This window comes from Chlorella variabilis (genome assembly GCF_000147415.1).
Source record: "Chlorella variabilis unplaced genomic scaffold CHLNCscaffold_13, whole genome shotgun sequence".
NCBI lineage: Eukaryota > Viridiplantae > Chlorophyta > Trebouxiophyceae > Chlorellales > Chlorellaceae > Chlorella > Chlorella variabilis.
This window is the reverse complement of record NW_005435075.1, coordinates 681,953-694,473: the sequence shown is the minus strand read 5'-3', so window position 1 is coordinate 694,473 and position 12,521 is coordinate 681,953. Positions and strand designations below refer to the sequence as shown.

At 62.8% G+C, this 12,521-nt stretch overlaps 3 protein-coding genes across 3 annotated transcripts; 2 read left to right on the top strand and 1 right to left on the bottom strand.

Annotated features, from left to right (window-relative positions):
• Positions 1-540: 540 nt before the first annotated feature.
• CHLNCDRAFT_24443 (hypothetical protein) lies at positions 541-3,290 on the bottom strand (the record flags this gene model as incomplete). Its single annotated transcript, XM_005846561.1, has 7 exons — positions 541-761; positions 1,350-1,537; positions 1,725-1,823; positions 1,996-2,146; positions 2,314-2,482; positions 2,680-2,822; positions 2,963-3,290. Coding segments are annotated over 7 exons (1,299 nt in total), but the record flags the coding sequence as incomplete, so codon positions are not given.
• Positions 3,291-3,887: 597 nt separating this feature from the next.
• Positions 3,888-6,232, top strand: CHLNCDRAFT_35921 (hypothetical protein). The gene is made up of 9 exons (XM_005846704.1): positions 3,888-3,987; positions 4,081-4,202; positions 4,280-4,307; positions 4,411-4,664; positions 4,757-4,839; positions 4,942-5,026; positions 5,138-5,227; positions 5,505-5,626; positions 5,772-6,232. The coding sequence occupies exons 2-9, from the start codon at positions 4,098-4,100 to the stop codon at positions 5,887-5,889; spliced, it is 885 nt and encodes a 294-aa protein (XP_005846766.1). The 5' UTR covers positions 3,888-3,987; positions 4,081-4,097; the 3' UTR covers positions 5,890-6,232.
• Positions 6,233-7,201: 969 nt separating this feature from the next.
• On the top strand, positions 7,202-11,328 carry CHLNCDRAFT_135255 (hypothetical protein; the record flags this gene model as incomplete). Its single annotated transcript, XM_005846703.1, has 13 exons — positions 7,202-7,270; positions 7,537-7,773; positions 8,011-8,165; positions 8,243-8,527; positions 8,657-8,742; positions 8,826-8,889; positions 8,976-9,057; positions 9,207-9,322; positions 9,432-9,567; positions 9,668-9,864; positions 10,048-10,169; positions 10,415-10,833; positions 11,053-11,328. 13 exons carry the CDS (start codon positions 7,202-7,204, stop codon positions 11,326-11,328), a joined length of 2,244 nt encoding a protein of 747 aa, XP_005846765.1.
• Positions 11,329-12,521: the final 1,193 nt, after the last annotated feature.

Sequence of the window (12,521 nt, the reverse complement as noted above, 5' to 3'; positions counted from 1 at the left end):
AGTAGCATTAGGACCAGCAGCCGGGGCAAGAGGGGCAAGTATGCCACTGGGCAAGGCATTTCTGCATTTCAAATTTGACCGAAGCCAGATATTGCGCCACCTGCAGTTTGCCACTTGAGAGACTCGCGCGACACCTCTGCTTCTGGAAAAAGGGTTACAACATGCAAATTAGAGCGCTTCAGCTCACTGAGTGATTCTGACAGAGAAACCAGGGTGTGGCTCATATGAGCCCGAGTGAAATGGGGGATGGGGTGCTGCCTGTTGGTCATTAGATGGACGATTGAGCAGAATGCAGCAACGATTGCATGACAGGCAGCAGACCAGTGGCTGCGGTCGCCGTACAAGAAAACTGCGATGCGATTTGTGTGTGCATAGGCCGGGCGGGAAAACTAGAACCCGGTACAAAGGAAAGGGACTGGGAGGGAAGAAAAGCAGAGGGCAGGCGCTGAAAAGTACATGAGGCGGGGTGGGCCACAATTGCCAGTGGAGCCGAGGCAGCGCTGGCGCCGTGCGCGAGTAGGCAATCACACTGGCGCTGGCCTAGTTTGCTGGCGGCATCAGGTGATGGACTTGCAGCAGATTGTTGATCACGCCCCGGCCCGTGGTCCCCTCCAGCAGCAAGATGAGCACGAGGGCCAGCATGGCTATGCGGCCATTCCACGTCTCCGCGCTCTTGGTCCAACCCCACTTCCACATCAACACGGGCGGGGGCAGCGCCTTGCGGTCACGGTCATACGTTTCCAGCAGCGCGTCCACCTCGCCTGCAGGCAGGGGAAGGGAGAGACAGCAAAGACGGGTAAGCATGCTGCGAGCAGATGTCAAAGCAGTGGGAAATGAGGAGCAAGGGGGAGTGGCAGGAATAGTCTGGGGCTGGAATGGATGGGCCTGAGAGAGAGCTTTGGAGGTTTGGGTGGGCCTGCATCGCAGGAGCAGCGGATGCGCATGCCAAGCGCAGAGCAACCACCCTGCCTGAGCAGCCTGTGGCCCCACTGCGGGCGCGGGCGTGCAGGATCACAGCGGCCCCTCTGTGTTGAACCGGGCCGCCAGCTGCAGGACCATGCTCAGCCAGCCCTGGCGCACACGGCGGTGTGCAGCACGCACACTGGCAGTGGCGCACAGTTCTGCAACAGGCAGGCAAGCAGACAGGGCCAACAGCAAGGGTGCGCGTATGCGACACGAACAAGCAGCAGCACGGCGCATTTGCGTCTTGGGCCTGGGACGGAGGAAGTCTTCCCTCCCATCTCCCTCAGAATCAGTCGCACTGGCCCTAGAACAACACCAGCAGCAGAGGCGGGGGAGCACCTCTGGCTGCAGCTTGGGCTGCAGCTTTTTGTTATTCTTGCACTCACCCAGCGGCACCAGCGAGTCGCTCGACGTCAGGGACGAGGTGATGGATGCACCAGCGGAGCGCTGCAGGGAGCCTACATAGGGCAGCGCCTCGGCAACCGCGTCCGCCAGGTCATCAATGAAGGTGGGATTGGTGTTCAGCGCCGGCACGCGCCCCCAGTGCTCAATGCCGCTCTCCTCTGCCAGCTCCCTGCTTGCAAAATGGCGCCACGACAAGGCAGGCGGGCACATGAAGGCGAGTGGTTGGGCAAGCAGGTAGCCGCCTAGGCCTGGCCGGCATGGCAGCAGCAGAGCTCGACAGCGCATAAGATGCGTGGAGTTGCGTTGCACTTCCACCCTGGATTCATGCGCCTATGTATGAATGCCTGCGACCGCACCTGTACTCGCAGTCAATCTCCTCCAGTGTCTCTATGTGCTCCGACACAAAGCTGATTGGCACCGCCAGCAGGCTGCGTACGCCACTGTTGGCCAGCTCCCTGCAGGTGGGAAGGTTAGGCGAAGGCCAGTCATCTCAACTTACGAGTGGAATTCCGACGAGGTGACTGTGCAGCTGCCAAGACCGATCCGGCTAGCCTGACCGGCTGCGCCGCTGCCCAACTGCGTCTTGACCCGGCGCCCTGCCCTCCTCCCTGCCCTCCCGTCCCACACCTGATCGAGTCGTCTGTGTATGGCTTGAGCCACTCCACGGGGCCCACACGCGACTGGTAGGCTAGGGTGTGGGAGTTGGCAACGCCGCGCCGCTGCAGCTCCGCCATCACCAGCTGCACGCACTCCTCCATCTCCTCCTTGTACGGGTCGCCTGCAGGATGGTGCAACAGGAGTAACCAGGGCGAGAGTGGAGGGCAGCAAGGTGGGTCCCACCGAGTTCTAGGCCATCAGGACTGCGAGCCAGCAAATAAACCGCACCCTTCCCAGCCGACCCCACCCCAAGCCCAGCCCCACTGTCGCCTCCCCACTGCCACTCACCCTCCTCAATGTATGATACCGGCACGCCGTGGGCAGAGAAGAAGATCTCCACCTCGTCCAGCTGGTCCTGCGGAAAGGCCCCCGACGTCAGCTCTGCCACGATCAGATCTGCCATGGCGCGCACGTAGCCGGGGCGTTGGTACCAGGAGGGGATGACCACGTGCTTGACCTGTTCCGGATGTAAAGGATGGGAAGGGTCAGGGCGCATGCGTTGGGAGAAAGGTCAGGTCAGGGCGGGTGAGCCATAGAGGAAGCCAGGCGCATCCAGCGGTAGCGTGCCAGCCAACAGCACCCTGGTGCGGTGCAAATCCCCGGTGGTCTCCCCCTGCTGCACACAGCCACCCACATGCAGCTGACAGCACGCACCCGCGTGAGCACGGGATCCTCCTTGAGCAGCCGCTCCAGCAGGCGCAGGCTGCTGCCGCTGGTGGAGACGGAGAACTGGGGGTAGAGGGGCAACACCACCAGCTGCGTGATGCCGTCGCGCTTCACCGCCGCCATCGCCTCCTCTGCAGCAAAACGGGCCACCGGGGCAGGTCGACGAACGGCACAATCGATTCACAGGTCAGGGCAGCAGCGGCAGTCAGTAGCAACAGCCCCTAAGTATCCCTCCAACCACACCCACAGGCTGCGCACGACCGGCACACACCTGTGAAGGGAAACCAGTAGCGCATGGCCACATAGGTATGCGCGTTGATGCCCTTGGCGCACAGGCTGTCGCGCAGCGCAGCTGCCTGCTCCTCAGTGATGCGGCGCAGCGGCGAGCCCCCACCAATGGACTCGTAGCCCTCGCGGCTCTTGGGCGCGCGCAGCGTAGACACGAGCTGCGCGATGGTGGGCTGCAGGAACTGGACCGGCGACGGCAGGCGGATGATGTCTGGGTCCGCAAACAGGTTGTACAGGAAGGGTTGCACGTCCTCCAGGCTGTCGGGGCCGCCCAGGTTGAGCAGCAGCACGCCTACGCGCTCCTGCCCCACCGCGCCGCCTGGCGCCAGGGCGCCGGCAGCGCCGGCCGCCGCCGTCGTCGCCCCGTCCACCGTGCTGCTGCCCTGCTCAAAGAAAGGCGGCGATGTTGCGGCCTGCAGGCGCAGCCCTCGTCTGGCCTGCTGCTGCTGCTGCTGCTCGGAGTGCCCCTGCGCCCATCTGCTGCTGGTGCTGCTGCTGCAGTGCGGCGCCCTCCACCTGCATTGGCACCAGCAGCCAGTTTAAAATTGCTGGTTGGGCGGCCAATTGGTCTGGCAGGCTGCTGCGGGCAGGTGCACGCACCTGCACGGGCGCCGGTGAGGGGCGGGGGGCGGGCCGCGGCCGCTTGTGGAGACCTGGCAGTCGGGCGCCCTTGTGGAGGGCATTGCTGCCCTCTGCCCGATGCCAGCGCTTGTGATTGGCTGGGCTTTCCCCCACACAAAAGAGACTCTCGGTCGAGTGGAGGATGTAGTTTGCGAGCGCAGAGTGATGGGCAGTGGAAGCGCACGACTTTCACCCACGCCACGGCGATGCCCGCCTGGCACGGCTGTGTTGGCCAAAACTACCTCCCATCGATCCCGGGGCCGGATTTAGAATTCTGTGCCGTTTGAGGGTCGCCACGGGTCTGCGTTCTGCCATCGGCAGGGGCTACCGTGGGGGTTACCGTGGGGGCTACGGCTGGCGACCTTTGTTATTGACTACGCACTGAAGGTCAGACCACGCACGAACATGCCATGCAACAGGGACCTCACGTGCCATCAGCAGATGTGCGCCGGCGCAAGATGGCGACCTTGCATTGTGCAGGCAAGGTGGCAGGCGACATGGCTGAGCCACACAGAGCTCTTCGTCATGAGCATGATGAGGATGGGAGCCACACAGAGCATGCTGTGCCCCGCTTAATGATAGTTCCCCACCGACACACCAAGGTGCGCCCCACACCCCAAAGCACGCTGTCCCGCTGCGGCTCGCGCTCTGCTGAACCGCCTTGGCCGCCAGCCCGCAGATTATCCACCTCATTCGTCATGGCCAAGGTGCGCTGCCAGCTGCACGGGGGCAGGCCGCGTTGCTGGCCATCTGGTTCGCCTCAATGCCCTTGGTATGAGCAGCCCACTGCTGTCCAGTGTTGAGTTGCAGGCTATCACAATGTGGCAGGGCATGCAAATCCTGAGGCTTACAAGTCCATAGATTTCATGGACGCTCATTTGACGCCCTATGGCTGGGCCCAGGCGCGAAAGCTGAACAGTCACATCAAGCAGCTGGGCAGCCGATTCCGTGCTGATGCCATCATCGTGTCCCCGCTGATGAGAACGCTTGAAACAGCTGCGGGAGTGTTCGGCTCGGGGCTCTGGCAAGAGGACGACCTGCCGCCGCCGTTGATGCTGCGGCAGGTGTGCCGGGGTTGCAATGCTGAGGTGTTCTGCAATGCACATCACAGCAAGCGGGCTCCTGTTGACGCCTAGTTTTCATTTCTTGCCTGCAGTCGGAGGTACCTGGCAAGCGGGCGGCACAAGAGGCCATTAGCGCCGCTGGGTGCCCGCCCCTTATTGCTTGGGAGGGATGTAGGTGATCTAGAGGCATCTGGGTGGCGGGAGGAAGGCAGCGAAATCAAAAGGCGGGCTCTTCATCCCCTCGGTGTGCCTGCTGCGGCTTTGCCCTGCTCTGCAGAGAGCATCTGGGGCAGCACCCCTGTGATAAGCGGCGGCCAATCAGGGAGATTGCGCCCCGCTTCCCCGCGGTGGATTTCTCGCTGGTGAGTTGCATCTTAATGGGGACACTGCGTTAGCAGGCGCAGATGCCAGCGACATGTTTCCCGCCGTGCTCTGGCCGCCATGCCTGATCTAGCCTGGCTGCCTGGGTGCAGATAGGCAGCGATGAGGATGTCCTCTGGCAGTCGGCAAACTGGCGAGAGAGCCATGAGGAGATCAGGCGACGGGGCGTGAAGTTAATGCATGTGAGTGCCGCTGCCGCTCCTGATGCTTGTGAAGGGGTGCAGGGCGGCCTGTGAGCAGAGCACCCTTCACCGCAGTTCTTGATGGCACGCCCCGAGCACGTGCTGGCGGTCGTGAGCCACAGCGGCTTTTTGTTCAACTGCCTCTCCTGCTTTGGCGGGAACTTTGCGGGGACGGCAATGATGGAGCTGCACAAGTGGTCCGCTGCTGCTGCTGCTGCTGCTTGCCATCGCCCACCCATCATGCGGCGCCCACTCATGCCCACCCCGGCTTGTGCAGTGGCTGCATCAGCGGCCTGAGTCACAACTTGCTGTCGTCAGCCACAGCTCATTCCTCTTCTTTATGATGAGCGCCTTTGGTCACGCAGCAGCGCCCAGTGTGCAAAGCGAGCTACACAAGTGGTGTGGCCCTCCTGCCGTCCTCTTTCCTCTTTGCACTACCCTGGCAATTGCCCGCATTGCCCCTCTGCACAAACTGCATGGCTGGAATGCATCAGGACCTGCAGTAATGCCCCCCCAAACAACCTGATTGCCACCCCCCCTCCAGGTTTGAAACATGTGAACTGAGGACAGTGGTGCTGGCGGACGAGGGCGGAGCGCACGGGCACGCCGACATGCTGCACTTTCCCGGAGAGCACAGCGTCAACATGGAGGAGGAGAGCTGAAGCTGTGACGGTGGCCAATTTGCCAGCAGAACGGCTGACTCGGGCACTTGCCACAGTGGGAGAGCTCAGAGTTTCAAAGCGGCACCAGGGATCTTGTCAGTCAAGTCGTCACATACAAAAGGACAAGACGGAGCAATGATAATTGACAGCAAAAGTCGGTAGTGGGATTCACTCCTCGCCAAGCTCCTCCTCGCCCTTTTGCAGCTTGGGGTGGGTCTCCACCTGCACACAAGAGGTGGGCTGCCCTAGAAAGGTTACGCGTGATGCCTTGATGCATCATCGCTGTCGGCGGCAAGCGGTCGGGCACAGATAGCCAGCAGGACAGATTGCAAGAACAGTTGCGAACACAGTGACAAGAATGATCAGGGGTGCTTGGCCAAGGCGGCTGCAAGCCGGTCAGGCTAACGAAGCCTTACGAGGAGCAACCGGCCCTCCAGCTTGCTGACGCGGTTGGTGAGGAATGCCGCATAGGCCGTCAACACCAGCAAAATAAACCCAATCAGGCAGAACCTGACGGGGCATTCCAAGAGCATTCGGTCACACAAATTGAAATGATGACTCACACACACAAGCAAGCAGCGTGAGGTCGTGGCAGCGGCAGCGCGGACGAAGGGCTGCCGGCGGCGGGCAGACAGCGCAGGGAAGCAGGCACCGGCGTCCGCTCACCCAATGATCAAGCCAGCCTCCTCCTCCGGCGTGAACCCGTCGTTCTGCAGCAGCGCCCTCATGGTGGTGGTGCCACGCTGCTCGCGTTGGAGGAGTTTTGCCTCCCGCCCGCCAGCGTGTGGGCGCCCCGAGCGTTAATGCCCTGCGCGCAGGATGCTGCCTGTGTCTATGCTAGATGCTGTGCCAGCGGGGAGCGCGGCGGGCGGCAGGTGTGGAGTCCAGATGCTGGCAGGCCGTCCATTGCTTTGCCTTTAGTTTGCAATATCGACGACCAGACAAAACCCATCATGCCCCTCCTGCCCCAATCACAGGCCCGCCACAGGGACCAGAGGCACGAGTCTGCCGCCGCTCCGCCCGGGGCCCGAGGGGGCATTAAATATGCTGCTGCGCAGGAGCCACTGACACTGCCGCAGGTCATAATCTTGGTGCCACAAGCTGTTGAGGCCCTCGCTCACCGATCGCAAATGGCGCAGTCGGAGTCGGAAGGCTGCCAGTGGCAGGCGTCAAGCTAGGGCGGCGCACCCACAGTTCTGGCGCACCGGCGCCGAGCGCACATTGAGCAGCAGCTCGTCTGTCAGGCAGTGGCAGTGTCAAGCAGCGCGGGGTTGGGCGCACTGGCCGCCAAGTGCGTCGCACGTCGCACGCCATGTCCGACATGCGCGAGTCGCCGCCCTGGCGGCAGCCGGCAGCCGCCTTTTGCAGCAACTTCCGACGAGTACGCCTCGTTCCAGGGGAATATGTGCGCAATCAGGGCCAAATAAACGCCCCAGGGCGGGGCAGGGTTTTTTTTGGTGAGGGGCGGGCTCACCTGCCTCCCAGCTGCCCGGCCACTGCAGATGTCGAGACGTTAAGCGCAGCATGGGAGCCTCTTTGTCGTTTCCTGGAGCTTGATATCATGCCGCGGCACCCGCGCCCTCCAGCTCAGCGGCTTGCAGACCACGCGAATCACCGGATCACGCTGCCATTGTCCCAACCCTTTAGGGCAGCGTGGCGCGGTATGAGGACCTCGTGCAAGGCAGCCTGATGTCAGCGGGGGAGGAGGGGGGAGGCAGGATGCAGGAGGCGGTAGCTTGGTTGCTCAAGTCAAGACAGTTTTGCCAGGAGGCCAGCAAGACATCTGGCGCGCCGCCGCCGCTGCAGCTGCTTCCATCGGCGCCGGTGCTCGCCAACCCCGCCTGGAGAACGGCGCCCTCCTTTGCAGCAGCAGCGGCGCTGCTGGTGCCGCCTTGCGAGGGTGCCGTGGGGGCTGCCAGCAATGGCGTGCGCGTGCCGTGCCCAGCAGACCGGGCGGCAGCAGCAGACGTTGCGCAGCGGGCGGGCTGGTTTAGCCGCGTGCTATTTGCAGCAGGCAGTCGCGATTTATTTTTTGTGTACTCCACGCCCTATGAGCACTTACAAGGCGTGCGCCATCGGCGGCGTCAGCTGTTGCCCCTTGTACTGAACCTCGTGGCGCAGCAGGATGCCAGCACCTGCGCCAGCAGTGGCGAAGCGGTGGCGCCGCTGGCCGAGCAGCAAGAACAGAAGGCGGTGGCCGTGTTCAGAGAGATAGCGGCAGACCAGCGACCGGGGGGCCTGCGCCTGCTGGGCTGGATGCTGTCGCATGTGTTCAGGTGGGATTTTGAGCTTGAATACCTCTTTGTTCCCCAAGCACTTGAGTAGTACCCCTGGTGACCATCCTTGCGTGCAGGTGGCTGTTCAACTCGGAGATGTATGTGGACTTGGTCAGCCTGGAGCGGCTGCGCCGCCTGCACTATCGACAGCCGCAGCTGCAGGACAACAGCCGCACCGGTGCAGCGGCAGTGGATGTGGCAGCAGGGCAGCCGGTGCAGCAGCAGCGTGCCTGCCTGATCTACATCCCCGCCCACAAGTCTCACCTCGACTACTTGATGCTGTCCTACATACTATGGGCTTGCGGGCTGCCCTGCCCTCACATCGTTGCAGGCGCCAACTTATCGCTGCCGATAGTTGGCAGGTAGGTGGGCTGCTCTGCGTTACTGCTGCTGCTCCTGCTCGGCAGTCGCTCGCAAACTCTGCTGATTTGCCTGGCTGACAACATGCTGTGAGTGGGTATCGCTGACTCGGCGTGACGCAAAACTTGCAGACTGTTGCGTGCCTGTGGCGCCTTCTTTATCCGGCGTACCAGCCGGGGCTCTGCGGATGCGCACCTCTACAAGTCGGTGCTGGCAGGTGAGCCTGGTGATGCTGCCAGCCGCGGAGCAGAAGGCTGGTCTGTGTCCTTTATCGTGGCCTTCCCTCCCCCCCACCCGCAGCCTATGTGCAAGCTCTGCTGGTGGCCGGTCATCACCTCGAGTTCTTCATTGAGGGCGGCAGGAGGTGCGGAATGTAGGATGCATGCTTGTGGTGGCTGTTGTTGTCTGGCAATACTGACGCCGCCATGGCCTCGCTTTCACCATTTGTAGTCGGGACGGGCGGGTGAACCCACCCAAGCTGGGCATGCTTCGCATGGTGGTGGACGCGGTGATGGCAGGGGATGTGGATAGGGTGAGTGGGGCGCCAGCCTGGATCGGTGTGTGTGCGTCTGCACCTGTGTTGGAGCTGCCTGCGTGTCTGTTATGCGCGAAACTAAATGAAATGACTTGATGCTGATGCCATTGGGCATGGGACGGGGGCGGAATACCTGCTGCCTGCAGCCGGTGTACTTGGTTCCAACCGCCATGAACGCCGACACATTCTTGGAGGAGCGGAGCCTGGCAGCGCAGCTGGCGGGAGCGCCCAAGAAAAGCGAGTCGCTGGCAGGGCTGGCCAGGTGCGGGTTGTTAGTGCGACGACTGGATTGGAGCAAGGTTGCAGATTGCAGACTTCGCATCCAGTCCCAACGTCCTGACGGTCTTCATCTGCCATGCTCACGGCCGCAGCACATGCTGGGGAATTGTGACCAAGGCAGCTCGAGTGCACTGGCGGCGCTACTTTCTGGGGTTTGGCGTGGGCGGCTATTGCGGGCGAGCTACGGTGGCATTTGGGCAGCCTATCAGTCTGCAGCAGTGGCTACAGGTGTGTGGCTAGCTGGGAAGCAAGCAACGCTTTTTTCCCCCAACCTAAAGCCAATTGCGTTGACGGCAGCCCTTTCGCTTGCCTCGTGGACGCTGCGCAGGACAATCGTGCAGACCTAGAAGCTGGCGGCAAAGCAGAGCGGGCGGCAGTGGCGGCGCTGGGCGAGCTGGTCACTGCCGGCATCCGCACCACATCGGCGCTGCCCACATCAGCACTGCTGCTGGGCGCGTTGTTTGCCGAGCAGCACAGCAATGCTCTGGCAGCGCCAGGAGGCAACACAATGCAGCAGTGCAATGGGTTGGTGAGCACCGGTATCCTAGACGCCACTTCAGCAGTAGCAGCAATCGCCAGCATGGACTGGTTGGCGGCACAGCTGAGGCATCAAGGTGCTTCTGTGGTGCAGCTACCACGTGATGTTGGTAGCGGCCAGCAGCAGCAGCTCCTGCTGCACCTGGCAAGCATGTTGCCATGCTGCTGCAGCGTCACTGCTCAGGCCAGTGGCAGCGTAGATCGGCAACAGCAGCCGGTGTTGCGGCTGGAACATGGCGTCGAGGCGGTGCTGCTGCAACACAATCGCCTCAACCAATTGTTGCCCTGGATGGGTGCTGAAGGGCTAGTGGTGGCAGCGCTACTAGCTGTGGCGGGCCGTCAGGGGCGGCCGAGCGTGTGCACAACAGAGCTACTCGACTCGGCTGCCTGGCTGCGATGCTTGTTGGCACCTGAAATCGACACAGGTTGGTCAAAGGCCTACATGGAGGGATTGGCATTGGTCCACAATGCAAGCACGTTGTCTGTGCCCTGGTTGCATAATCCACCTTGTCCATCCATCCCGCCCTTGTCTGTGCAGCTCTGGGGCCCACTGCCCTGGGCAGCGTCCGCGAGTTCCAGCCCGTGCTGCAGCGCCTGCTGGACAGCGGGGCGCTGGTGCAGCAGCCGGCACCCAGCAGATGCGTGCGGCTGGTGGGCGAGGGCGAGGGGCAGGACGACTGGCGCCGGGCCGCGCTGTTTGCGGCAGCGCTGCTGGCGCCCCTGCTTGCCTCCTACGTGGAGGCGCTTCGGGCTATGCAGGCCGCTCTGGCAAGCAGTGGCCCGGGCGGCAGCAGCAGCAAGGCGCTGTGCTCTGCGGCACAGACAAAGCTGCTGGCGCTAGCGACCACCACCGAGACTACTGGCGGCGGCAGCAGCACAAACAGCAGCAGCAGAACAGCCCGGCTGGTGGTGCCCTCGGTGGCCCTTGTGCAGGGCGCACTGAGGAGCTTTGCAGCAGTGGGCGTAATTGCAGCCATGCCTGCCGAAGAGTCTGTCGCGGCCCTAGAGCTGGCGGGTTCGGCACAGGCACCGCCAACAGCATCCCAGTCATCGGCGGCCTTTTCACCATGCTCAGCTGCTGCTGGTCAGTGTGACGCGGTGGATGAAGAGTGTTCTGTCGAGGTGCCCATGGCTTGCAATGACACCAGCAGCAGCAGCTCTGCGCGCTCGCCGCAGCGCCACTCGCTGGAACGGCGACGGCCCCCTCCTCAGCGCATTGCCAGCAGCGGCAGCGACGGGGAGGACCCGGCGTTGGCAGACAGCGTGGCAGCCAACTTGTGCTCCTTAGACGGTGGTGATGGCGGCGGCAGTGGCAGCCCCCCGGCAGCAGCGCTCACGGCGGCGGCGGCAGCAGCGGCAGCCGGTGATGCGCGCCAACGCTGGGTGCTGGCGCAGCCCGAGGCGGTGGTGTCCTCGCTGTCTTATCAAATTGAGGCTTTCATTTGCATCTGACCATTTCGTTGAGTGCATGTTGCACATGGTTATTCTGCTCGTTGCATCATTACGGGGAACATGGGCAGCAGTGCCGGAAGGCATCACCCGCCATCTAGATGCTGCTGGGTCTGCGGGCTGGCACCTCGTCGCACCGCATTCACGCTCCCGGGGTGGTGCACCGGGTGGGCTGCCACAAATTTGCCGCGGTTTTCTAGGTGCTGCAGTCCTAAGAGCACGTTTGCACTCGCCGGCTTGAGTTCTATCCCTGGTGCCTCTGCCGCTTGCTGCTGCTGCGCCGGCGGCGACTGCAGCTGCTGGCGATAGAACGGCGACTGTGTCCGCAGCACATGCACCTTGGTGTTGAAGGAGGCGACGCGGTGCAGGTCTGCAGGCATTGGAGAGGTTGAAGAGGTAGTTGGTGGCGAGGGTGGCGACAAGCAGAGGGTCCAAGTCCGTCTCTGGCTGCCCCCTCCCACCTTCGGAGCCGGACGCAGAATGCTGCAGGTCGCACTCGCCATCTGTGCTGTGCTCCGAAGAGGGAAGCAGCCGCTCCCGCATGTCACGAAACGCTTGCTGCCGCGGAGCGGCTAGGTTTGCCAGCGGGGGGCTGGGAATGGGCGGTTGCCGGCTGCAGCCCCAAAGCGTGTCATCCAAGCAGCCACAGCCTAGCAGCTGGCACAGAGTTCGGGCCAGCTCGCCGACGGCCCGAATACTCATTGAGTCTGCAACACGGGAGCGGGTGGGCGTCAGTGTAGCGGCGGCGAGCAGCAGCGCTGGGTTCCGTTGTTCCGCCCTACCTGGTGGTGCACTCCCTGTCTTCGGCAGCGACAGTGGATAGTGCAGCCTGCGGACCGAGTGGGCCAAGTCGGCCCAAGTCGTGGGGCCTGAAGCCGCCACGCTGCTCCCTGACGGTGCTGTACAACGCTGCGGCTCGCCCTTGCCGTCCCACTATGCCTGAGGCGCGCCGCAGGCACCACCTGAAAATGGACCGCGTTTAGCTATTCCCGAACGAGGAGGAGGAGATGCATCGAAGAAGAAGAAGAAGAATGACACACATGGGTGACTTTGGGGGGAGATGCGCCGAGACAGGCTGGCAGCGCGCCGCAGCGCGGTCAGCCCGCCGGACCCTCCCGCCCTGGCCTGGATCTACTGGTTGGTGCTGCATGAGTCCGACCAGCTTCTTGCGTGCATTCCTAACTAACTTTTTTTCT